General features: G+C 33.3%; 1 protein-coding gene across 4 annotated transcripts in view; it reads right to left on the bottom strand.

Annotated features, from left to right (window-relative positions):
- The window catches only part of LOC140742224 (uncharacterized), a 368,528-nt gene that overhangs the window by 135,784 nt on the left and 207,480 nt on the right, over positions 1–25,264 (bottom strand). For 3 of the 4 annotated variants that reach the window (XM_073073420.1, XM_073074917.1, XM_073074151.1), the window contains exon 5: positions 11,382–11,432. The exons of the other annotated variant lie outside the window; for it this stretch is intronic. In XM_073073420.1, the coding sequence (XP_072929521.1) occupies positions 11,382–11,432 (51 nt within the window). The remainder of the gene's footprint in view (positions 1–11,381; positions 11,433–25,264) is intronic. 4 annotated transcript variants of the gene reach the window in all.

Raw genomic sequence — 25,264 nt, 5'->3', positions numbered from 1 at the left:
AGAAAAAACAAAATTTGGGAGCACAGAGGTAAAATCTGTTACCAAAAGGAATACCGTTAATAGTGAACAAGCAAAACAACTACTAGAAAGGTATGATAATTTCTGTGAGAGTTATTCGTTTCTCGAGAAGTTATTATAATGATCCTGTCTCTAAAACTTTATGCCGACTAAATCCCGAATATAACTAGTTATTTGTGTGTATGTGTATATGCCTCATATTAAAGTTGCGTTTATTATTCATACACAATGATATTTTTTTAAAATGAAGAAATAAATATCTATTATCTCTAATTACATATATCAAAACTTTTAAGAAAGGTGAACAACAAATAAAATTACGAAATAAAATTTATGAAACAGTTAGAAAAGAAGAAATATTTAGAATAAAGAAACAAGAGCAAAGAAAGAAAAGCTATCCTATGCGACGCAACAGTTGCTAGGAATAAAATGTGCACATAAATTAATTTTGTTGAAACTTTTGTAGGTAAAACCCTTGGATAGGTATTTGTCGTAGTTTCCTGTAATGAACATCGTTACGGCGAATGAGTAGTTCCAGGAATTTGCGGTTTTTTTTTCAAATTAATATATAATTTTTGAATATTTAGTTCTTTTAAAAGATATGGACCAAAATATAATTACAAAATAAAATCTTCATTTAATAATGTTCAGACGACCAAACTCTAATAATTATAATGATAAATTTAACAAGTTTGCAATCAATATTAATTGTAAACTTTATTTTTATTTATCTGTCTCTTTATTGTTTTTATTTAAAATTCAAGTTAATTATTACAAGCTTTCTTTTAAACACCTTTTTAATTTCTTTACAAACAAAACTCACATTTTATTTAGACTGAATTACATACCCGTTTACTGCCCAATTTACATAAAAAACCAGAACCTATTTCATTGAGGTTTATATTCAAACATTCAAAGGTGAAGGGCGTTGAGTTGAGGTATTGTTCAAGATATGTTACTACAAGGCCATGTTACAACGCCACGTGTTGAACTTCAGATTCACGTGTGATCTTAGTTGACAATGATAACAGTGAAGGACAAGCAAAATTTACAGGTGTGCCTGTGATTTGCTGCTTTTTTAAAGCGTACCTACTAATTGTCACTTGAGCGCGGTAAATTGTCTTTTTGATTTCAGGCTTTCCAGATTTTTTTTTTGGATTTTTTTTTATAAGAGTAGCAGACGACTTCAAACAGGAACAGAGCAACAGCGCCTAACATTGCTGTTATTAGGTAGAAATAGGTGTGGCGGTGGTGCCGCCGGAGTCGAACCACAAATAGTTCTACCACCTTCAAACATATATAGTAGTAATATATTAACATATATAGTGGTAATATATTGATGAATTTGAAATACAGTGTTGCGCAATGGTATATAACAACTAATCATTGGTGTTTTGTAGATATTATACAACAGACACAGGCAAAGCGATAACCATGTGGTTGAAACACTGATTCTCATTTAGGGGTTCGGAGGTGCGGATCCTATGTACGAATTTTTCGAAGTTTATCGAATTATCACTTGCTATTTAAAGAAAACATCTTAGAGGAACGTCTGAGAGTTCTTTAAAAATGTTTCTCAGGAGTGTTTAAAGACTACCAGTTCGATCTTATTGGAAATCTGTACCTAAAAGTACAATATTAATGGCGAGGACAAAAACATTACTTTTTATAAGTTGTGATAGGTTATTAAAAATGCAATCAAATCTTATTTTATTTCTATATAACATATACCTGTTACTAATAATAATATATATTCTAGTCAACAAGTTGAAATATGTGAAAAATACAGAAGGTTCCTAAAAATATAAGAGATAGCTTATTCGATTCAGAATGCCATAGTTATAGAAAAATGTACCTCAAGGATTTTTAAACACATAAAGAAATGCATTAACATAAAACAGTAACAGCTACTTATGTCCTCTTTAATAGGTCGCGATGTTATCACGCTAGGGAGGGGGTTTAACCATGACCACCGTCATAGAGATGTTACATTAGGGTTATTTTTAGGTAATCCTATTATTGAATATATTAACTATCGTATATTATGATACCATACCTATTACTGGGTATTAGTCATATATTAGTGAACAGATCATTATTAGCTATTCAACGTAATATTGATACCTGCGTAGGTAATATTATCTACAATAATTAATATGAAATACAAGATCTCGAGAATATGCACGATATTAATCACGTAGGTATGCCTATTACAGAAGTAAATCGGTGAAGTGATTAAATTTTCCTTCATGCTTCAACAGGCTTAGTTGTTTTCAGGCGCATGTTTGTGTGAGTGTGCCGTTTCGAACGCTTGTAGGGAGTTTCCATACTGGTCCATATTTCTACTGTGGCCGCTCGGCGAATGAATGAGAGGAGATGACCGCGGCCGGCAAATAATATTGTCATAACGAGGCGACTCGTCTCGCTATTACGCGTCGCTATTATTTGACTAATACCTGGTAACATATTAGTCTATATTCGCCTATCCTAATATGAATATACATGGCTTGTATTATAATACCTGTACCTATTACTAATATATTAGTCACACCTTTAACCGTCACATTAACCGTGTTAAACCTGATTGTTCCCTGATATCCGATACGCGTGTATCTCGGAAGTGATACTGAGCAAGTAGTATCTAATATTTTAGAAGCAATGTCATATGTCAGTTAGATTATGATTGAACTCTTTGTTTGCAAGGAATTTCGTTCGTTAAGTGTGTGTGTCGAATTTAAAGTTTTATGGGATGGCGTAACAGTTATTGACATGTGTTCAGTAATAGTTAAAAAATATACTATACCTACTACTTACCTATATTGCAGGAGTTGAACACAATATAGATATGTGTCATAAAATATTATAGTAAGTTGTTGTCTTCATACATGTATTTACAATAAATAAAGTACCTATTTACATAAACTGAAGTAAGCTTCGTTAGGTTCTTACTTCAGAAGAAAACCACTGTGTTATAACGATATAACAATGAAGAAATGTATATTAAAGGCTTGATATATCGATATACCTACCGATTATATAGATATATTTACTCTTATATTGCAAAATATTAACCAAATCTTCAAGGACCCCTTTTCACCGACAATATTTTAATATCGATATTCTAGGATAGATATTATGGATGTTTCGATATGTTTTTGAATCTCTAATCACAAGTCTATATTGGCCAATCGGTAAATACGGAAGCGGTACATTCCGCAGTCGGGCCTCAGTTTATACCCGATATCTCGGTTCGTACAAATGGTTTTAATTCTGTGCATTGCAGAACCAGTTTAACGGTTAACGAGGACCGTTATTGCAAACGTTCCTCACTATGATGGCGAAGCGTTTACCGGTCGAACAAAAACTTTGATGACTATATTACTCGTACTAAGAGTTTTACATTAAGTGTCGTCTTTATTACTTAGCTATTTACTTTGATGCTGCGTGTAATTTTTTGTGATAAAAACTGTTGTGCTATTAACTGTTTTTCGATCTAATAATAATGGATGTACGTTCTTGGAGATGTTCGCAGTAATACATTACGTAGATCAGTGGTTCTCAAACCTTTCGCTTCACTTTAAGATTTAGCTATTTTATTGAGAATATTAAACAGGTTAAATATACCATCAGACAGGTAAGTTAATCAAGAATAAGAACGAAAGACTCATTGTAGTGGCTAGGTTTTGATTTTAGTTAAAAAATAACAGACAAATTCAAATCCAACATCAACATTCAATTTAACTGCTTCAATACTCCCTAATTTTATCTGGATTGTTTACCGCGCCCCTATGAATTTGCAGGGATTACAATAATATCATTATACTTTGAGAAAGACTGACTGTCAGTCACGTAACATGAAGCATATTTAGCGTTAAGTCTCGCTAGTACATCTTAATTACTTTTGAAACTTCACATGCTGCTAACGTCAATTAGATGGGCTAGATTACAATCCTTTGCTAGCTAGTTAATCTATTAACTCACCCCGGGACTTTGTGTAAAGTTTTAATTTAAAATTCTATTAGTTATCTCGGAATCCGCTTGGAAAAACGTAGTTAAAATCTATTTAGCGAGGTAGAGCTCGACGTACAGAGGACAGTTCGTTAAATCTAATACGTTAGGATGTGATTCAGTGAGTGACGTAAGACCTAAATAAAACATTCTGATTTTACAGGGTTTTCTGTAGTATTTATAGCTCAATAAATGTCGCGTTTGGAGTTGCTTTGTTGTTTATTTTTACGCTACCTTTCGTGTTTTTAAAATCAAGAATAAGAACGAAAGACTCAACAGACAAAAATAAAAACAATTGTAATGGCTAGCTTTTGATTTTAGTAAAAAAATAACGGACAAATTCAAATCCGACATCCCGCTTTATCCGCTTAAACTCCCTAATTTTATTTGGATTCTTTACCGTGCCCCTATGAAGTTGCAGGGATTACAATAATATCATTATACCTACTTTGAGAAAGACTGACTGTCAGTCACGTAACATGAAGCATATTTAGCGTTAAGTCTCGCTAGTACATATTAATTACTTTTGAAACTTCACATGTTGCTAACGTCAATTAGATGGGCTAGATTACAATCCTTTGCGAGCTAGTTAATCTATTAACTTACCCCGGGACTTTGTGTAAAGTTTTAATTTAAAATTCTATTAGTTATCTCGGAATCCGCTTGGAAAAACGTAGTTAAAATAGCGAGGCAGAGCTCGACGTACAGAGGACAGTTCGTTAAATCTAATACGTTAGGATGTGATTCAGTGAGTGACGTAAGACCTAAATAAAACATTCTGATTTTACAGGGTTTTCTGTAGTATTTATAGCTCAATATCTGTCGCGTTTGGAGTGTTCCTTTGTTGTTTATTTTTACGCTACCTTTAGTGTTTTAAAAATAACTTAATCTATTTTGTGTATATTTGCTAGGTTTTGTAGTGGAAACTTCTTTAGGCGTGTTGTGCGATTTGACGGTAATTTTCGTATCAATAATTGTAAAGTCAGTAATTATTTTACATTTCTAAGTTTTCGCTTCTGTCTTTGTTACGTTTAATTTCGTTTAATTTCGCTATTAAGAGTAATATTTAATACAGAGTTTGTTCATCTCATTGCAACGTTTTATTAGATATTATAACATAAAGCGAGAATAGTTATTTAGTAGCAGTATTAACCCAGATATTCACATATCTTCATTACGTAAGTAGGTACTAAGAGTCAAATAGATTTTGATGATAGCTGGTGACAGAGGTACTTAAATAAGCGTCAGTTTAATACAAAGTGAGTGGGTAGGTGGTTTAAGAGGATTCTGAAATATAGCCGTATTTTACTATATTGTTGCCGTAATGTTATATGGTAACAATTTAATATATTCATCGTGGTTATTTGAAATTTACTATAAGATTATTTATGACTTTCGAGTATGAAGAAATTTTCGAGAAGATAGTTTTCTCAAAATCAGCCTTAAATATTTTTTTAATTACTTAATTCTGTAGCTACTCCGATGTATTTTCTTAATGCGGTTAACTTTTTATGAAGGGAAATTACTAGGTATAAGTGAAATAATTTTTCAACAATCATACAATAGATTATTATCTAATAATTAATATAGCTATCTGGTTATTGGATCGAATCAGCAAAAAAAAAAAAAAATATTGCAGAAAATGAGATGAGTTTAATGTTAATAATTAAACCGTTTTTACACTTCATGAGCTTAGTCGAGGGACAAGAGCTTTGAGAGCTTTCGGAAATCCGCCCCTCGTTGTATTGCTGTCTACGTGACATTCCGCACAAACCTTTTCTATACACATACATTTTGTATCTATATCGTTAACAGTCATGGTAAGGGGCATTATTTTAAACGAAGTTTGAAGCAATGTCATAAGCATTATTTTATATAAACAAGGTTTGAAACGATGATTAATTAATTTAATTTTAGGTAGCTACATATACGTGTACCTACTTAAGATTATTGTTAACATTTGTATTAAAATAATGCCAATTAATGTTGTAGAAAACAAATTACTTAACTTTGTTGTTGTCGAGTTCAAGATTTATAGAATAATAAAATGCTTTATAATTCTAAGAACTTTAGGTAATTTTATAGAAAAAGTGAGAATGTTATCATCGTACTAAATTAGTCACGAAAACAGTACTTACAGTTTTTCTTAACGATAAAAATGTTTACAATTTCTTACTTAATACAAAAATAGATAACCTAAAATGTCTTATTTAAGACGCCTGCACATTATACGTAGTTATTGCCTACGTGACGTTTCACCACGGACCCTTGTCTATAAATAGTTCGCCGCGGTCAGGGTTACGCTCAAAAACGTTTCGTTTGAAACGAGTACCCAATAACAGTCACGCTCAATTTTCTATTGATCTACAATAATAGGTAACATTAGAATATGATGGGCAATAAGTATTTTTATTTTTAACGTATAGGTACATATCCGAATTGTTTGGTTAAATTCCAGTAATGTCTTACGTGATAAATAAAAGAGAAACGACGTTGTGTATTTTGTTTGTTACGTTAATTTCATACCACAACGGCAACATAAGCATCTTATATATAAAATTCTCGTGTCTCAGTGTTAGTTACCGTACTCCTCCGAAACGGTTTTGCCTATTTTTACCAAATTTTATATGCACATTCAGTAGGTCTGAGAATCGGCTACTATCTATTTTTCATACCCCTAAGTAATAAGGGTTGTTCACCCTTAACGTTTTTTTATGTATATAGCATCACAAAGTTTGCCGGGCCAGCTAGTAATTTGTAAAATTATTTTTGCAACTAATGTCAATGCCACAGATGTGGATCTGTAATATAAAAATATACACCCTAAAATGTCTTATTTAAGATGTCTGCACATTATACGTAGTTATTGCCTACGTGACGTTTCACCACGGACCCTTTTCTATAAATAGTTCACCGCGGTCAGGGTTACGCTCAAAAACGTTTCGTTTGAACCTACCCAATAACAGTCACGCTCAATTTTCTATTGATCTACAATAATAGGTAACATTAGGATATGATGAGCAATAAGTATTTTTATTTTTAACGTATACAATTACACATATACGAATTGTTTGGTTTAATTTCAGTAATGTCTTACGTGATAAATAAAAGAGAAACGACGATGTGCATTTTGTTTGTTAGAAATAATTCATTTATTTAAGTACATTAAATGACTTCCAATGTTTTGACTATAGAATTGTTTGTTACGTTATTTTCATACCACAACGACAACATAAGCATAATTTATAAAAATATTTTTTCCACATCTGTGGCACTGATGTTAGTTGCACTATCTACTCTATTTTCATGATAAATTCCTTAAAAAACCGAATGATCAGTGTTTACTTATTGATATCATTATATTAAAAAGAAAACAATACTTACACCAGATAACTGCTAGACGCTTTCAACAATCAATCCTACAATAGGATTCCCAATCGTGGGTGCTATGAACACACACAAAGTATCTATACTAGTTCTTAGTTTAACTGACTTTCCAGCCAAGATTTGAATCTGGAATCCTCCGTGAGTCAGTATGGCGACCGCTCTGCCACACGATTCGTCTACTTCTACAGAAATACGAATACTTCTGTAGGTACCGTCACGAGATAAAAGTAAATTGACCGTACCTAAATATTTCTACAAAATATGCATTGTTTGTTCCACTTTAAACTTATTTGCGTCATCTGTAAATGACTAATCTTTTAACTGGGTTTTTCTAATTAATGAAATATTATCAGCTTCATTGTTTATTAAAATTGCACCATATTATGTGGGGTGACGTAAGGAACCTACGTTGTATATATCGTGTAGTAACATGTACAAACTGACGAATGATTTTAGGTACATACACCATAGATTAATCATAAAATTATAGTATATTTATCTCTGTATGCTCTGTTTATAAGACCTTTTGTGAAATGAATTTTTAAAATAATTTATTTGTGTGAAAAATACCTATCTATGTTCTTATTTTATAATAGAGCTAGCGGGCATACAGTCCACATGATGGTAAATGGCGCCCGTGGACCTATAATAACGGATAGGATTACAGTCCCATCTGCGGTCGCCCAATGTTACGTTGCTTTCCTAAGTAACGCTTTGGACGCCTCGTTTATTTTATCTTTACAGCAATATCTATATAAGCATTGCAAGTTAAACATTATCTACATAAATATCATCCAAATCTAGAGACCTGGTTCCGTACAAACCAATTACACGAATACAACAAAAAACATTTATAGGTATCAATTGAAGAGGATTATAAATTACAATGACATGTCGTATTGTGCGTAAGATAAACCAATTTTATTCAATTACCAACCAAACTGACTGATTTGGATCTGGATGCGGCAGTGAAGCAATTCGAAATTTAATGTGTTAATAGTTTGATTTATACGTTAGTTGACGGCTGAGGCATATGTGAAACGATATATCATGTGAATTGACGTTATCATTAGATCATCATTATTGTTATTATTGTCACAATTAGGTCTTCTAGAATTAGAATTCTGTAATAACTCATTATTTTCCCACTCCTGGACACGGACCTCTCAAACCACAACACGCTGACGAAATGTATATTGATAAACTTCACACTTCCTTAGTAACTATTTTTTAATAACTTAGGAGTTGTCTTCACTATAATTTGCTTTAACGCAACTCTAGATTGGTACTCGTAGTTTTAGCATATTGTTTATGATATTATAAAGAATTTTCAGGTATGTACCTAAATTTTCGGAATATGTTTTCCTTCGTAGCTAAAGTTGTTTTCTATAACTTATTTGAAGAGGGAGAGGCTTTTCAAAGAGAATATAAATTAGAATAGTAAATCTCTAAATTTTTATCCATGTTCTATCGGCTTCCAAATGGTGAGTGCTCGTAACGATTTGGCCTGGTGCTTACGTCACCACTCGCCGAAGGTTGAAGTACCATCCACATCAACGCGCTCCGTCCGGACCTTCACTATTCGGTTTGTCCTACTCTTTTTACCACGTACACACGTGTGGAACGAAATTCCTCCTAAGCTTTTATCGGAAAGCTATGACATAGGTGTTTTAAAAAGGTGCAAAAAGGGCTCAAGTTTAAAGCCGGCGATGCGTGGGTGACCTATGTTCAGCTGAACCTTTAAGGGCTGATGGATGAATGAAGCTGACGCTCTACACTTTTCTCGCAAATAGTTTTTCAGTAAGAGCTGATTTTTTTCCTATATCGCTAAAATTATTTCTCGTCGATCGAGTTCATTTCAAATAATTTCAATATATAAAAAATCCTTTTTGTCTATGATTAGTTGCTTTGAAGATGAATAATCGTTCTTACAATATAGTAATACTAAATTTAACGCCTATTGAAAGTAGAACATTTTGGAATGTATAAATATGCGGTTCTAATGGCCTACGTAGAGACAAAAACACAGTTTTTTGTAAAAGGCTACAGTTTCCGCTCACATCAGCCCGGATTTGAGTGAATGCTCGATTGTTGTTCTCTTTGTAGGCAAAATGAGAGGTAAAAACGTGCTTTTTATAGACGCACTGTTGTCGCACGTATACAATGTACCTTATACATATAAACCTTTATCGCAAAACGAATAATGCCTATTATTGTAGTAAATGATTTGTGAAATTCTTTGTATTGTATTAAGGTGCGAAATTGTCGTTTTGAAATTACCTATTTTGTATATTTTGTAATAGTTGAACTTTCATAGTGCAGAAAAGTTAAGGAAACAAAAATTTTGGTATTTTATGATGTTTTATGATATACCTATATGCATAATTATAAACAAGTTCTAAAACACATTCTATGCTCAAATTTATACTAAAATATATTTGCTGGTTTAGAACTTTAGCTTTTAATCACAACAGTTAGATACTAATTTTGGTTGATTACCCTCAGTATTCAGTAGTCTTTTCATGCCGTTATACGGTGATCGTCAAAGCTTAGGCCCGGAAATTACCTGTATAGAGGAAAATGCGACTCCTATATTAGACGACCAAAGGCAAGCTACGAAGTAGGATTATATTGGGTAAAATTCAAAGTTACCTGTATTCAGCAGATATTTCAGAAAATTTTCGGTTTCAGTAAAATTTTAGATATCAGTGTTATTTTAATATTATAACCGGATCAAAGAAGTTTGTATGTTTTTTATACCTACTTGGCAGGATAGTGCGTTTAGTTAGTGCTATTACTAGACATGTTTATTGTATCGTTTTTTTAATGGTTTATCATAGAGACTCAAAACGAAACTAGATGACGATATTTATTATAATAATTTATTATAAGTGGTTTCGTAAAAATAAAAATGTAGCAAATAGAAACCATGTACGTGTTTTTACTACAGCAAAAGCATAACATTAATCTTATGAATAGGAAAAAAATTGTATTTCATAATATTTTTCAACACTAAAAATAAAAACATTTCTGCGGTCGCAAAACTCAATATGAACATTTAACGGAACAAATCGAATATCTCATAAATTACGCTAAATTATTTGAACATTCGTCGATGGTAATCAGTTTGATCACTTTTATTATTTTCTTAATTGCTTTCCACAGTTAATTTGGACTCGTTAGTAAAAATCAATATTTTTGCAATTTTTTGCGAAATCGAAATTTGACCCAAAATGTTATAATATTTATTGGTAGGCAAAAAAATACAAAATTCAAACTTAGCCATGCAAAAATTGTTCAAGAATAGACTACAACAGGTAAAGTGAAGAACCGTTTGACATTTTTGTAAGATCTTAAATACTGAAAACAAAATACCAACTCACTGAAATATTTATTGAAAAGCAAATATTTCTGTTCTCCCGAGAAAACAGAATATGCTACAAAGAACACGCGCGCCTTAAATTGCTTTTAAATCAGTTTTCGATGTTTGCAAATCGAATAAAATATCATATGAACACTGAAGAGTACTTGCCCGTCTCTATGTGGGATATTCAATTATCAGAAAGCAATATTTGCACAAGTGTGCAGATTTATATTTCTATTGGACTGTTTTTGATTCAAGAAATATACTGTAATAATTTTAATTAAATGCTATGTTGGTATTTTAGAATTTGATTCTCCAGGCAATACGAGAAGAAGCGCTTTTTGATCAAATTATAATTTATTAGAATGATTGCAGCTTTATACAATGTGCATATATTACAACTTTAAATGTAAGTAGGTAATTTATACATTTTTTATTTTATACGTACTATCAACGTTTACATCTTTGTATTTGTTAGTATTATATGCATATGAAAGGTATATTTCGTAAATTACCACTTCTTTCTTCTCTTAAACTTAAAAGGTTACTTACCCGTTCTCTCTCGTCTAAGTTTAACTTAATAACTTAATTATAAGTTCCTTACTTTTATTTTGTTCATCCTCTAAGAGACTTCCGGAGGGTTTGAGGCTCTTACCTGTAACAAAACAAACTATTAGTGATACTATTAACAAGTAAACAAGTTTAGATAAACATGACAACACAAATATGTTTTAATCAAAACAAAATATTAGGCCTTGACAAGTAGGTAAGTGTTATTCATGTTGCGATAAAAACAAATTATAGAAGCCAAATAAATATGTTATTATTTTTTACACTTCCTTATGTTGTAGACACCAGTAGCCAAGTATTATAAGTAGGAAACGTCTTACTCATATGAAATAAACATTTAAATAAATAAAACCTATAGATACATTCATCGATTCATGTATATTTGCTTTACATACATTAACAGATTATTTTACAATAAAAATTTATATCTGAATTAATAAAAAAGACAAGCAATTTTATGTAGAGCGTCTCATTCATAGGTCAAGTTCGAACCTTACCTTAAATTACAAGTAAAATATTTTACAGCAAAGAAAAGAGAAAGAATCAAAAGACCCTTGTGACTTTAAATGTACATTTAAGGCCTACTATTATTTTATAGTATTATTGATATAAAGCGCACAATAATAACCACAATTATTGATGTAAAGCGATCCGTTCACGTCATGTACTCAATAAAAATATAAAAACAGATGAACATATTTAATTTCATTGTATATTTCTACAGTTTTTGTGTGTCGGCGTCGATGGATCTTTATCTTGGTCAGTATATATGTACATTGGAGTAACAAAATGAGTCATGGTGCTATATCGGTGTTCAGTAGATCGGCCATAAAACCAGGCCAGTCACAGTGGAAAACTTTAGTATGATGTAAAATTAAACTGTAGTTGACTGTGATTAATGTGTATTTGAAAAGATTGAACTTTGACGAGCGGCGGATTAAAAAGGGTAATGATTTTATTAAAATTATAAATATCGCGTAAATTATAAGTAGATTGGTATCATATTATGTTACACAGATGTCTTCACACGTCATGGCCTTAATTTACCTATATTGACTAGGTAAAAGATTTACTTTTTTTTGTAATATATTTTGTTTTGTAATAACAGACGAGCGTGCAGTCCACCTGATGATAAGTGGCTACTGCCACAGTCCATAGGAATGGACACCTGTAATCAACCCCAGATAGGATTAGATATTGCTACCTGAGGTCCGCCACAGATGCGCCGCTACCCCTAAGGACTAAGCTGGAACGAATCGGAAAAGTTGTTTCCTTTACTACGCCCTTTAAACCAGAACACAGCAGCGCTTAACATTGCTGTTACGAGACAAAATAGGCTTGGCAGTGGTGCCGCCGGAGTCGAACCACAAAGGGTTCTACTACTTTCTAAATATACAATATACGTATTTCAGCTTAATTAAAGCTTTATAGAATTGAAAAGTTATACCAATAAGTACATTTTATTTATGGTTAGATGTGTTTGTTTGTTTTCTCACACACACAGATTTGGATGAAAGACATATATATTTTTAATTTATATACTCATTACATGTATACATAATAATTAAATAGAAAAGCAAGTGTAAGTACCTATAGGGAGAGTCCGTATAAGTTACTTTATACTCTAGCATAAATAGGGTTTCATTATAAGAATTCGCAAGCTATTCGCAAGGGACTGATTTTGCGGAACTGCGAGCGAAGTTAGAAATAAACAAACAACTTGTAATTAAGTAAGTCATTAAATGTTAATGTCCAATCATAGATTAGTAAAGATTACTCATTCCTAACAAGAAAATGTACCCAGTTTTGAGAATTGAAATAGTTGCGTAAAAAAGTTTTGCCACGTCTCCATACAAAAATGTCTTTAAAATATTTGAAATAATTATTTATTTATTACGTAAATTATGCAGTATTTGTTATTTATTCGTAAATTTTCTCTAAAAATGTTTTTATTTGTCAAGAATTCAAAAAAAGAACTTACTAATAAGCCATTTGTGGCTTCATTCAATTTCAAGGCGGCGAAGTATCTTTACTAATCTATGTGTCCAATATAAAAGATATGTTTGCATAAGTAATTAGATTTTGTCCAACTGATTGACATTTATAAAGATAGTGTGCCAAATTATTTGTGAATTATTTTAATGTTAATTTATGGTTAGTCAATAACCCAACCGATATAATTCAAGATTTAAAGATTTATTTCGAAGCAAAAACAGTTTTATAAACGATATTGTCGTAAACAGCGGCAATAGTATAAACTGTGACCCTTACCATGAGTTTTTACGTTTTGACAAATATGACTGTTTTGGTATTTGTTTACGTATTTGCCCATACAAATTCCAATCAGCGCCCCTAGCGGATTGTGTCAGAACTAGGAAATCGTATGGGTCAATACGTAAACAAATACCAAAACAGTCATATTTGTCGAAACGTAAAAACTCCTGGTAAGGGTACTGTGTCGCCACTATTTTCTCCCGCGTCGGAGTACAGAAATAAATATAATAATATTATGCTGTAAAGCACAATCAAATTAACACAACTATTGCTTCCTTACAATACTCGTAGTATAGATTTGTTTTGGCATGCAGGATGTTTAAGATAGACATGAGGCGTTTGAATATGGTCCTCAGGCGCAGCGCACTATCCCACCGTCCTCGGATAGGACTCCATGTTGATTATAGATATCCATGGGAGATTGTCGACAGCATGCTCGTTTGCTACTTAAATAATATGAAATAATTAAATAGTGAATTTTTACACTTCATAACATACTAAGTGGTTAAACGTTAAGTGTCTAATTAAAACATACGTGTTCAAAATTAGATATCGTATTAGATTGATTGACGTCGATAAAAATAAATGTGCCATATTATTACCCGACTGCCAAGGAAGGGTTATGTTTTTCGCGCGTATCTTGTATGTTTGTCTTTCTTTATTTGATCCGATCTAACAAACGGGTGGATGAATTTCAACAGTTAAGGTGTCATTCTATTTGTTTCAATGACCCGAGTGTCCTTAGATAGGTGTTAGTAAAAAAAAATCAAAATGGCGGATTTTTGGCGCGAAATAGTAACACATTTAAAAAAAAAAGTTAACCGAACCTATCGAGTAGGGTATCAAATGAAAGGAAATTAAACGGAGATTATAAAAACATTTTTGTATATATATAAAACAGCAAGGTGACTGACTGACTGACTAACTAAATGACTTTTTCATTTTTCAGAAATCAACGTACAGCCTAAATTAAGGACCTTACAGTTGTGAAATTTTGCACATAGGTTCTCTATATAGCGTGAATAAGTACTAAGAAAGGCCTTTTGGAAATTCTACCCTTAAGAGGGTAAAATAGGGGAAAACAGTTTTTTTGAAATTCTTTAATTTTGAAGCAACTACTATAAAATTTTATATTTGGCTTTCTGGATAAGAACAAGGACGCACTTATTTATCCCCCTCCAAAAAATCAACCCCTTAGAGGATAAAATAAGGGTTAAAAGTTCATTTGAACAATCGTCAATTTTGAAGCAAACACTAAAATTTTGTATCAGGCTAATTAGATAAAAATAATGAAATTCTACCTCTAACGAGGCAAAATAATGACGAAAACTTTGATTTAATGAAGTTACATATTTTATAGACCGTAAATGGTGGATTTTTCCGCGAAATAGTAACACGTTTTAAAAAAAGTTAACCAAACCTATCGAGTAGGGTGTCAAAATAACGGAAATTAAGAGGAGATTACACATACATTATATATCTTATATATAAAATTCTCGTGTTAGTTACCGTACTCCTCCGAAACGACTTCACCGATTTTCACCTAATTTTATATACATGTTCAGAAGGTCTGAGAATCGGCCACTATCTATTTTTTTACCCCTAAGTGATAAGGGTTGTTCACCCTTAACATTGTTTTATTTTTATGGGAACACAACGTTTTCCGGGTCAGCTAGTACATATATACTCGAATATACACATCGAGATGACTGTCTGACTAAATGAGTGAGTTGCTGTGCCAGAGATCAACGCAAAGGGAAACCGCTGAACTTAAGCGTGCTGGAATTTTACACATAAGTTCTTTATATAGCGTAAATGAGCACTACGAGGATAAAATAGGATAATATTGTTTGAACATCTTTTGTTTTTGAAGCCTACTATGCCTACTATGAAACTTTGTATTTGGCTTTCTGGATAAAAATAATGAAATGCCTATTTCACCGCTTTTGGAAATTCTACTTCAACCTTTTTGGTGCAGTCGGGTTTTTGATTTTTTAAATTAATTACTTGTTTTTCAATGTTATTAGTAAATGTAACAAGAGTGAGTTAAATATGATTGTATATTCAATATCTGTATTTACGTATCCAGTGAAGAATGTTTCAATATTTTGAATAGTCTGTATAAGAAAAACTTAGTTATGCAAATGTAACGGTTTCATCGTAAATCGTCGATCGCACTAACAACTAATTGGATGACTGAGTCGTGGCGGCTTCAGAACTGCTGTTTCTAAAGCGACGCAATGGTAGCCTACGCAACTATTGCTTTGGCCATTGCCAATGCGATATAACGTCAGCCTTAAACGTGAAAGCATTTTATGTTATGCATATTAGAGATAATATATAAAAGTGGCTTTAAAATCAGTCACTTTCCTCTCTTTGGTTTAAAAACTTTTCAAATTTTATGAAGCGTTTATATTTGCCAAAATCCGTATCCTGGTATTGCCTAGTTGTAAGCACAAAAAGGTTTGCAAACCTAATAAAAACAAAGATATTAAAGCGCACTTAGGCCTGTCGCCACCACTCCACAGGGTGAGGAGCTTTGAGTCTCGGATAACACTCCGACCTCACTTTTTGCTCTGGCTGTCCTTCAAGATCGCCTCTACACAGTACACTTGTAAACACCTATAAATATTTTAGCATTTAAAACGAGCTTTTAGTTCAAATAACAAATTTTGGTTTAAAGATGTGGTAAGTAAAGGTACTTATACGATGCGTACCAACTTAATCCTCTTGAGTAGTAACGTATCTATATGGTTAACTTTGAGTTAACCTCATTCCTATTTAGGGTAAATTATAGATATCCAAATTATAGGTATCCACTTACCATGAACTTCGTGACTTACAATTTTATTTTTATAAAAAATACATAATCAATTATTATGTTAATACGTATAATAATAAATATAACCATATTGTTTTCTTATTAAGGTAAACAAGATTGTCACAGGGTGAGCACAACCGAGGCGTAAGTATATGCGAACATAAATCACACGAGAGCGTCTCCCCATAAGACTTACGAGCAACGTATGCTCACAAGTAGTGATATTCAAAAAGCAATAGTTGGTTGAAGAAAATAGAGCCATTTTACCATATCATAAAGATAGCAAAGTACTCGTATATACGAGTACTGTGAAATAATAAAGTATGAAAACTTCCCATCTGTTGTTTTTTTTTGTACTACTATGTAGTGGTACTATGGAAATCAGACTAACATTGACTAATTTAGTTACACTTTTATGTTGTATTTTAGTCTAATAAAATCCATTAACTACGGGTGAATGAATGAGAAATTCTGGAAGTAAATAACCAAAAGTATCGTTGTTGAAACACCAGGGCTACAGACCTGTTACCCTGCACTTATTAAGACTCGTTAGTACAACTGACTACAACTCTTGAATACTTATTAACGTTTTGGACCACCCACAGACTTGAAACAACATTTTAGAGATGCGTTGTATATAGTTTTATAATAGATAACTACAAAATAGGTTAAATTAACGAAAAGTTTCTTCATCATATTATCCCACAACTGGGCATGAGTCTACTCTCAGAGTAACAGGAGGAGGCCACAGTCCATCGCGCTGGATCGTATGGATTGGTAGACTTCACACAAATTTGATAATTTTTACCAAACTCTCAGATCTGCTGGTTTTCTCTCGATGTTTTTCTTCACCGTATAAACAAGTTATAATTAATTTCTAACACGCATATATTTAAAAAAAATCAGAGATTCGAACCTAGGACCCCTCCATTGAGAGGCCGAGTAAATACAAGGCTATCACTACTTAATAGAGAAAAGTTTAAACCGCATAATGATTTCTTCCCACAACTACTTTTAACGTAGAGGTCCGCGACAAACAACATAATAACACCCAAAAATGAGACGGCGAAAAAGTGGTCCGCATTATGCAATACAAAGGGCTGGATTGCGAGAATTCACTTATTGTTGGAATTTCCAAGCTTCCATGGGACAACGCGGGAATTCCGTTGCGTGTTTAGGAGCTACCTGTCACGTTAAACCGACCGAATGAGATTGAACAGCACGCCAGGGGATAGCTCGGCTAAGAGCAGAGTCTTCGAAGATAGCCGTGTAATAGAACAGCGGGACGAATCTGTTGACGGTAGTAGTGAGTAGGGCTGTCACAAACGAAATTAATTAATGTTTTATATGTGTTACAAAGTTGTCAGTTGTCAGAATTGACAAATGTGTCACGTATAAGATAAGTGATAAGTATATTTTTCAGAATATTAAATTATTAATATTGAAATATGTCTAAAATTTATAGTTTATTTTTGCTATACCAACGATAATAAAATACAAAATAAAAATAATCAAAATATATTTCTTCAGGTCAACCTCTGTCAACCCATAATATTTTTAAAGATCTGTCTGAGATTCTACATATCTATTATGGAGTTCTTAAGCCTGTGTAACTGCTACAATTTAGTCGCCAATGACACCTAATCTGTGGTGTCATTGGATTGGATATGTATCCGGTAAGCCGTGCCAAAAATGAAACATACATACGATCAATAAAACATAGTTTTCTCATTGATATTTTCGATGAACAAATTTTTTATTTATAGTTTTTTGATGACAATATAATCCAATTTTCGACGAAGGCCAAGTGCCAGCCCTATCGTAGTTCCCGCAAAGTGCCGTATCTATTTGTAACCGTGCTGTATAAGTGCGCCCGATTTGCTTACCTACAAGTTTACGGATAAGCTATTCTTGTACTTTCTTAGAATCGCGCTATTGTTTAAAGATGACACATTTGCTATTAAGTTATTTGTACAACTTGTTATGTTATTTGCGCAAGGTGCGGTTTGAACTGGATTATCGGTGTTCATGTTGTGTTATTGATAAATAGCAGGTTTATTTAGCAATAATACGCTTATTTATTTTTATTAAATTGATAGTAAATCACTAAGGAATGATAATTATGGTAAGGTAACACTAAGTTACGATGATAAATAGTTATAAAAACACAATGACAAACAATATCGGTAGAGTTAACGAAAATGAGGTGAATATTGAACATAATTTAAATCCAATTATTTTTAAATAATAAACATGGACCCCACCGTTTTCCCTACGAGAGAAAGAAACATACTCTTACATAAGGCCAATACGCAAAGACACATACAGACTAATAATAATAATTATAATATTTATCATGTGTATTTGTATAGCAATGCGGAAAGTAACAAGTAATGAAGGTAAAAATACCTAATTTTGCCTAATAACAGCAGTGTTAGGCGCTGCTGTGTTCCGGTTTGAAGGGTGTGGTAAGGGAGACAGGCTTTTCCGAGGCGTTCCAGCTTAGTCCTCAGGGGTAGCAGCGCATCTGTGGCTGACCTCAGGTAGGAATATCTAAAACACAATATTAACACGCGAGTCGACAATTTTACTTGAATTTATTCAACAGTTTATGTTATTTGTAGGCGCTCTCCACTCAAATTCATTAAACCTCGCACCGGGATAACTGTAGACCAATAACTGTATGCACGAGCAAAAAGCTGTGTTAGTAGACAGTTTGGACCCAATACACGCGACACAATACAAATATTTACATGGATATCGGGTGAAAATACCTAGCATAAAATGTTACGTTTTATGAATTTCAAACGTGTTTGCTTTTGAATGTGAACTACGAATTTACCACATTTATTTGCAGATAACTTAACCTTTCGTATTTAGCTAAAACAATAATAATTTCTCCTTATAAATACGTAGTTTTATTTACATTTCCAAGTATAAAATACAAACAATACAACTTTTTTTTTTTTTTTTTTCTTTTCGCGACACGGGGTTATGTGGGACTTTTACCGCACTAAAACCCCCCCGGTGGCAGTCCTCGGCGCTGCGTAGAGGACTCCGGGATCTCCAAAGGAACGCGACCGGAGTCCTCTCAGCGCACTGCCCCGTCGGGCTCCGCCCAGGTGACTTTGTCACCACACCGTCTGGTGTATACGACGGAATGCGACCACACATACCGTCGTCCTTCCCGGGGTCGCTAGCCGGGCGGTTTGAGCTCCCACTCTTGCCGCCCGTAACCCCGAAAGCCCCTTTTAGTCGCCTCTTACGACAGGCATCGGATACCGTAGCCCTATTCTGGTCCCGGAACAAACAATACATCTGCCATATTAACAACTAGCTGACCCGGCAAACTTTGTACCGCCTCAAAATCTATTTATCAAATATATTTTATATAAAATATAGCCTGTGTCACTCGTGGATAATGTAGCTTTCGAATGGTGAAAGAATTTTTAATATCGGTCCAGTAGTTTTTGAGCCTATTCATTACAATCAAACAAACAAACAAAGTTTTCCTCTTTATGCTATATTAGTATAGATATGTCTACTAATGTAAGTAGTCCTTTTTAACCGACTTCAAAAAAGGAGGAGGTTTCTCTATTCGACCGTATATATGGTTTTACTTATATTTCTTATAGATAAAACCAAAGAAGACTGCACATATGCGATAGCCAGTATGATTTTCTTTTAATTTCTATCTATTGTCCTAATTAGAAGACGTGTTTATAAATAATCCTGACATTGAGTGTGACGCGACTTCGTTTCACCTTAGACGAGACCGTCAATGTCTTAGTGCTCTGAGTGACAAATGTTTGACGCATTGTAATTTAAAAGTAATTGCACTCATATGCTTTGTGAGCCCAAAATAGATCCCCATAGTACAATATTTCTAATTACATAGTTCATCTTTCTACTTATATTTTATAGATAAAACTGAAAAAATATCGAAATTTAAAAGTAATTGCACTCATTTGCTTCGTGGTTGCAAAATAGATATTACCCAACAAAATTTCTAATTACATAGTTCTTCTTTCTACTAATATTTTATAGATAAAACTGAAAAATATTGCACCAATGCGATAACAATATGATTTTCTTTTATAAATTTCTATCTATTGTTCTAATTAGGGCACGTGTTTCACCTTTACAAGTCCGTCAATATCTTCGTGCTCGTCGGTGACAAATGTCTGACGCATTGTAATTTAAAAGTAATTGCGCTCATTTGCTTTGTGGTCCCATAATAGATCCGCCTTATTAACAAAAAATCTACTTATTCATTCTACTGATATTTTATGGATAAAAATAAAAAAAAAAAAACTACCAATGCGATAAACAATGTGATTTTATTTTAATTTCTTTCGATTATCTAAATTAGGACACGTGTTTCACCTTTCACGAGACTGACAATGTCTTGGTGCTCTCGGTGACAAATGCCTGACGCATTGTAATTTAAAAGTAATTGCACTCATTTGCTTTGTGGTCCCAAAATAGATGCATTCGTTGAGTTCAAGCGACCCTCTTAAAATTCGGGTGGACTCAGCCGATCCGTTTGAATCATTTCCCGACCACTGAATCGTTGTTGTGCACGTATTCCGACCGCAAAATTCGTTTTCAGAAGTCTTCAGTTTAGGTTTTGACGGTGTTGATGTGAGTGTTGTTTTTGTTTGAGAAATATCTCTTTAAAGTTTTTTAAAGTTTTCCCACATACTACTTACACTATCTCATTATATTCAGGTAAAAAGTCGCTACAATAAAATACCAAACAATTTCGGGTCACCAAGTAACTTTTATAACACTTTTAAGTACTTTTTGCGTGAAAGTCATGTTAGAATCAGTTCGCTGTGTCCAATGTTATCTTAGACAGAAATATATTCGATATAATTATTCGATACAGTTTCCTCAATAATTTCTAATACGCACATAATTTAGAAAACCAGATGTGGATTTCAAACCACGGCTCCCTAAATAATCAAATTTCTAGCCACTAAATTATCATTGCAAGCTCAATCACCATTAAATAGATTGGGCATAATTATCCGTTTGATAAGTCTGTGCCAATCTAGTGGATAGTCGGCTATCGTTCAAATACACTCGTGTAATCAAATAATTGAATAAATCGTGCCTTGGTCGGTTAGTCAATACGTAGCTGACATTTCATACGTCCTTGACCCGCGGTCCTGCCATTGCAATGAATAACTGCCACCGATAAATGCGATCAATTTGTTTTTCAACGTATTACGTCGAACGTCGCGGGATTTGAGTGTTTCTTGCTTTATTTTGTTTTTGTTTAACTATAATTTGCTGATTAGACCCGTTTTGACCGACCAGTTTGCTTGATTTTTTGAATTGGACGCTTTTTAATGGGAATCTTACGTTATTAGCCAACTAGAAATTGGGAAAATTAGCAGAACAACTGAGGTTCTTGATTACGGATTAGATTTTGACAGCATTTACAACCAATTTTTTATATGACTGAAGCATAATGTATCATCGGATTTATGTAGAATTATCCTATATGGTATTGGTCACAGATGTCTGTGGCTATTTAAGTTTTATAAAAAGCCTGTAAAATTGTGGTTGAAAAGTCAATACGCAGATGACATTTCCAACGTCCTTGACTAGCGCCGCAGTCCTGACATTGTAATGAACCTCTGCGCCACCAGAATGCAATCAATTTATTTTTTCAACGCTACAAAGGGGTGAATACACTCATTCGTTGTTTTATTTTTAAACGTTTTTAATTATACTGAGATTTGTTACATATAAAAGACAAAGGAAAAGATTTTAGTTAAGTGACAAACATATAGAGGCCTAATAGTTTTAATTTGAAACATTTATATTTATCGCCAGGCCATCACCACCATGCTACCACCACGTAGACCATTTAATATTTTCGAATCGAGTTTTTGCTTTTATAATAGGTTTAATGAGATTTACGAAATAATTTATTCGCACGGTACAGCTTCCGTAGGTTTTGAATTAAATGATAAGGAATGATTGTCACGTCCTAAGCCTAGGGCGTATAATAATAGATAATAGAGATAAGTTGTGTTTGATCGGTCTATTACATGGATTAATGGCCATTTATATTAAATAATTCATAAACTAGGAATGGGGTTATGACACCTAATAATTAAAATTTATGTAACGTAATTATGAAATGTAAATATTGTAATGCAGAAAGAAATAAAGTAAATTTAGATTTATTTGATAAAGTATAGTGTATGTTTATAATAATTACGATAAATAATAACAAGAAAAGCAATGATGCAGTCGGTTAAAAATACGAACAAATACAATTCATCTGTTTCATATTTTTTTCAAAGTATACGTATAAAGAGGAAAATAGAATTTAAGCCTGTAAATGTATCATTATGGCCATTATATCAATGTCCTGTGCAAAACATTACTCTTTAATTTCTACTATCTATAACACCACACCCTGAATTCCAGCACAGTTTGATCATTGCTGCTAATCACAAGAAATAGACCATCTCCAAATTCATTAAGTTAATTAATCTGACTAAAGTGTAGTGAATGAGCCGTTATTTACCGGTTTATTATTCTGCACTTATCAGACGAGGTGTCGCCGATATTAGTTGCATAACTCCTAATCAACAACCGACGCGCATATCGCTATAATAAAACCACTACGCAACATGAATAATTCTCGGAACCATATGTGCTATTTATACTGATTGAACGGAAAACAGTTTTATGCAGTGATCGCTTGTATATGGAGATTGTTTGTGCAAGTAATGAATAATTAGTAGATAATTATTGTAAAAACTAAATACCGACTGGTTATAATTTTTTATTGAACTGTCTCTCGTTCAATTTAGACGAATTTAGTATCTTTTACCACGCTTTTATTAGCTTGATCTGTATGTATGTATGTAACGGAATCTTTGAACTCGATTTTTACCCATTTTGAACGGTCCGACTAATTTAAAATTTTGAGCATTTAACAAGAACCGATGACAATACACGATTTAAATAATTTTATCCCATTCGCCTCATCAGGAATCAGGATTAACGATTTCCTTGTGCGATTTTAGCTTTGAAACTATAATGATATATGTTAAAATCCGCCAAATACTTTGGGCTGCCCTACAGTGCCGTGCCAACTCCGCACCACACAGTGCCGAAAAATGAGACATACATAAAAATACAAGAACACCAGAGTGAGAACGGTTCCAGACCATTGTCCATCACACTGCCCGATTTCAGATTCGTAGATTCCGCAAGATTTCTACACATTTTAAAATCTTATTTTAACTAATTCATCATCATGTAGGTTTACACGCGATATTTTTCTTCACCTTTAAAATAAATTATTATTAATGTCTTAGGCGTATATTTTCCAACTTAAAACAACTATACCTTAGTTGTTAGTCAGTTGACGTATAACAAACAGGAAAATATAAGAAAAGTATATCATAGATAGGTAAAAGATTTTCCCCGGAAACAAACCAATCGGTGCGATATTCCCGTTACCCGATTAGGATTCTCGGGAATCACTTCCCCCTGCTAGAATAACGCCCGGTTGTGCTATTAATATCAGAAATGTTAAGTTCTGTCTAAGAAAACAGGACGGTGACAAGTTTTCTACTTAAACCAAACATCTATTAGATTCATACATAGATGTAGGTTACTGTAGTTACATTGTCCCTGTAGTTCCGGGACTGGAATAGGGCTACGGTATCCCCTGCCTGTCGTAAGAGGCGACTAAAAGGGGTTGAGGGCAACAATAGAGGGAGCTCGAACCGCTCGGCTAGTGACCCTGGGAAAGACGGCGGTATGTGTGGTCGCATACCGTTGTGCACACCAGACGGTGTGGCGAGCGTCACGCTCACCTGGGCGGAGCCCGATGAGACAACGCGCTAAGAGGACTCCGGTTGCGTTCCTTTGGAGATCCCGGAGCCCTCTACGCAGCGCTGAGGACGGCCACCGGGGACGATTTTTATCGAGGGGGAAACCTTCAAAAGGTTTCCCCCTCGATAAAAAAAAGGTATAGATTACTGTACTTACATATATTTTAATTTAAACAAGTGAAAGAGAGACGTTTCACATTTTTTTCATTCTAGACAATGTAAAATTTCGATCTTTGGTACATAAAAATTGAATAGAATGATTGAATATTACGAACGGGCGTTAGGCAATTTTGCAGAGTTAATATCTATTACCTAACATATTTAAAAAGAGTTATTCAAATCCATCCATTCGTTTCGGAGTCTATCCAATGCAAACAAAAAACAATCAAATCTTTCCTCTTTATAATATTAGTACAGATTTATGTAGTTATTGATTTTAAATCACTAAAATAAACCATATTATAAATAATAGGAATATAAATACATTTACTAATAACTAATATAACGTCGACGAGCTATTTGTGGTAACGTGAAACAAATAAATAACCACTGTACTTTTGTTATCATTATGAATTCATTAATAACGTTAAACATTGTAGCTTATAATAATACATTTGTTATTTACAGAACTACGGTTACGCTACAATTAAAATGTACGACGCAAAAATAACATTTAAGACTGAAACTTTTTAAATGTCCTCTATATAGAGAAAGTGCAAAGCAAAGTCAAACAAATAGAAAGAACTAAAATAGAATGGAATCGAATGCTTACACAGAGCCTACGTTACTCCCACTATTAGACGAATTCAACAACACCTTATATGTGAAATTATGTAGGGGCTGTAGGTTGTAAGAAAATAAAGAATGAAATATATATAAGCAGTGATAGCCTAGTGGTTAAGAAACTCGAGTGGTCCGAGGTTCAAATTCCAGGCACGCACTTCTGATTTT

This window comes from Epargyreus clarus, unplaced genomic scaffold (assembly GCF_041222505.1).
Source record: "Epargyreus clarus isolate Ecla_fem2 unplaced genomic scaffold, WU_Ecla_fem_2.2 ptg000001l, whole genome shotgun sequence".
NCBI classification, from domain to species: Eukaryota; Metazoa; Arthropoda; class Insecta; order Lepidoptera; family Hesperiidae; genus Epargyreus; species Epargyreus clarus.
Note: the sequence above shows the minus strand (reverse complement) of the source record. Positions and strands in the feature narration are given on the sequence as shown.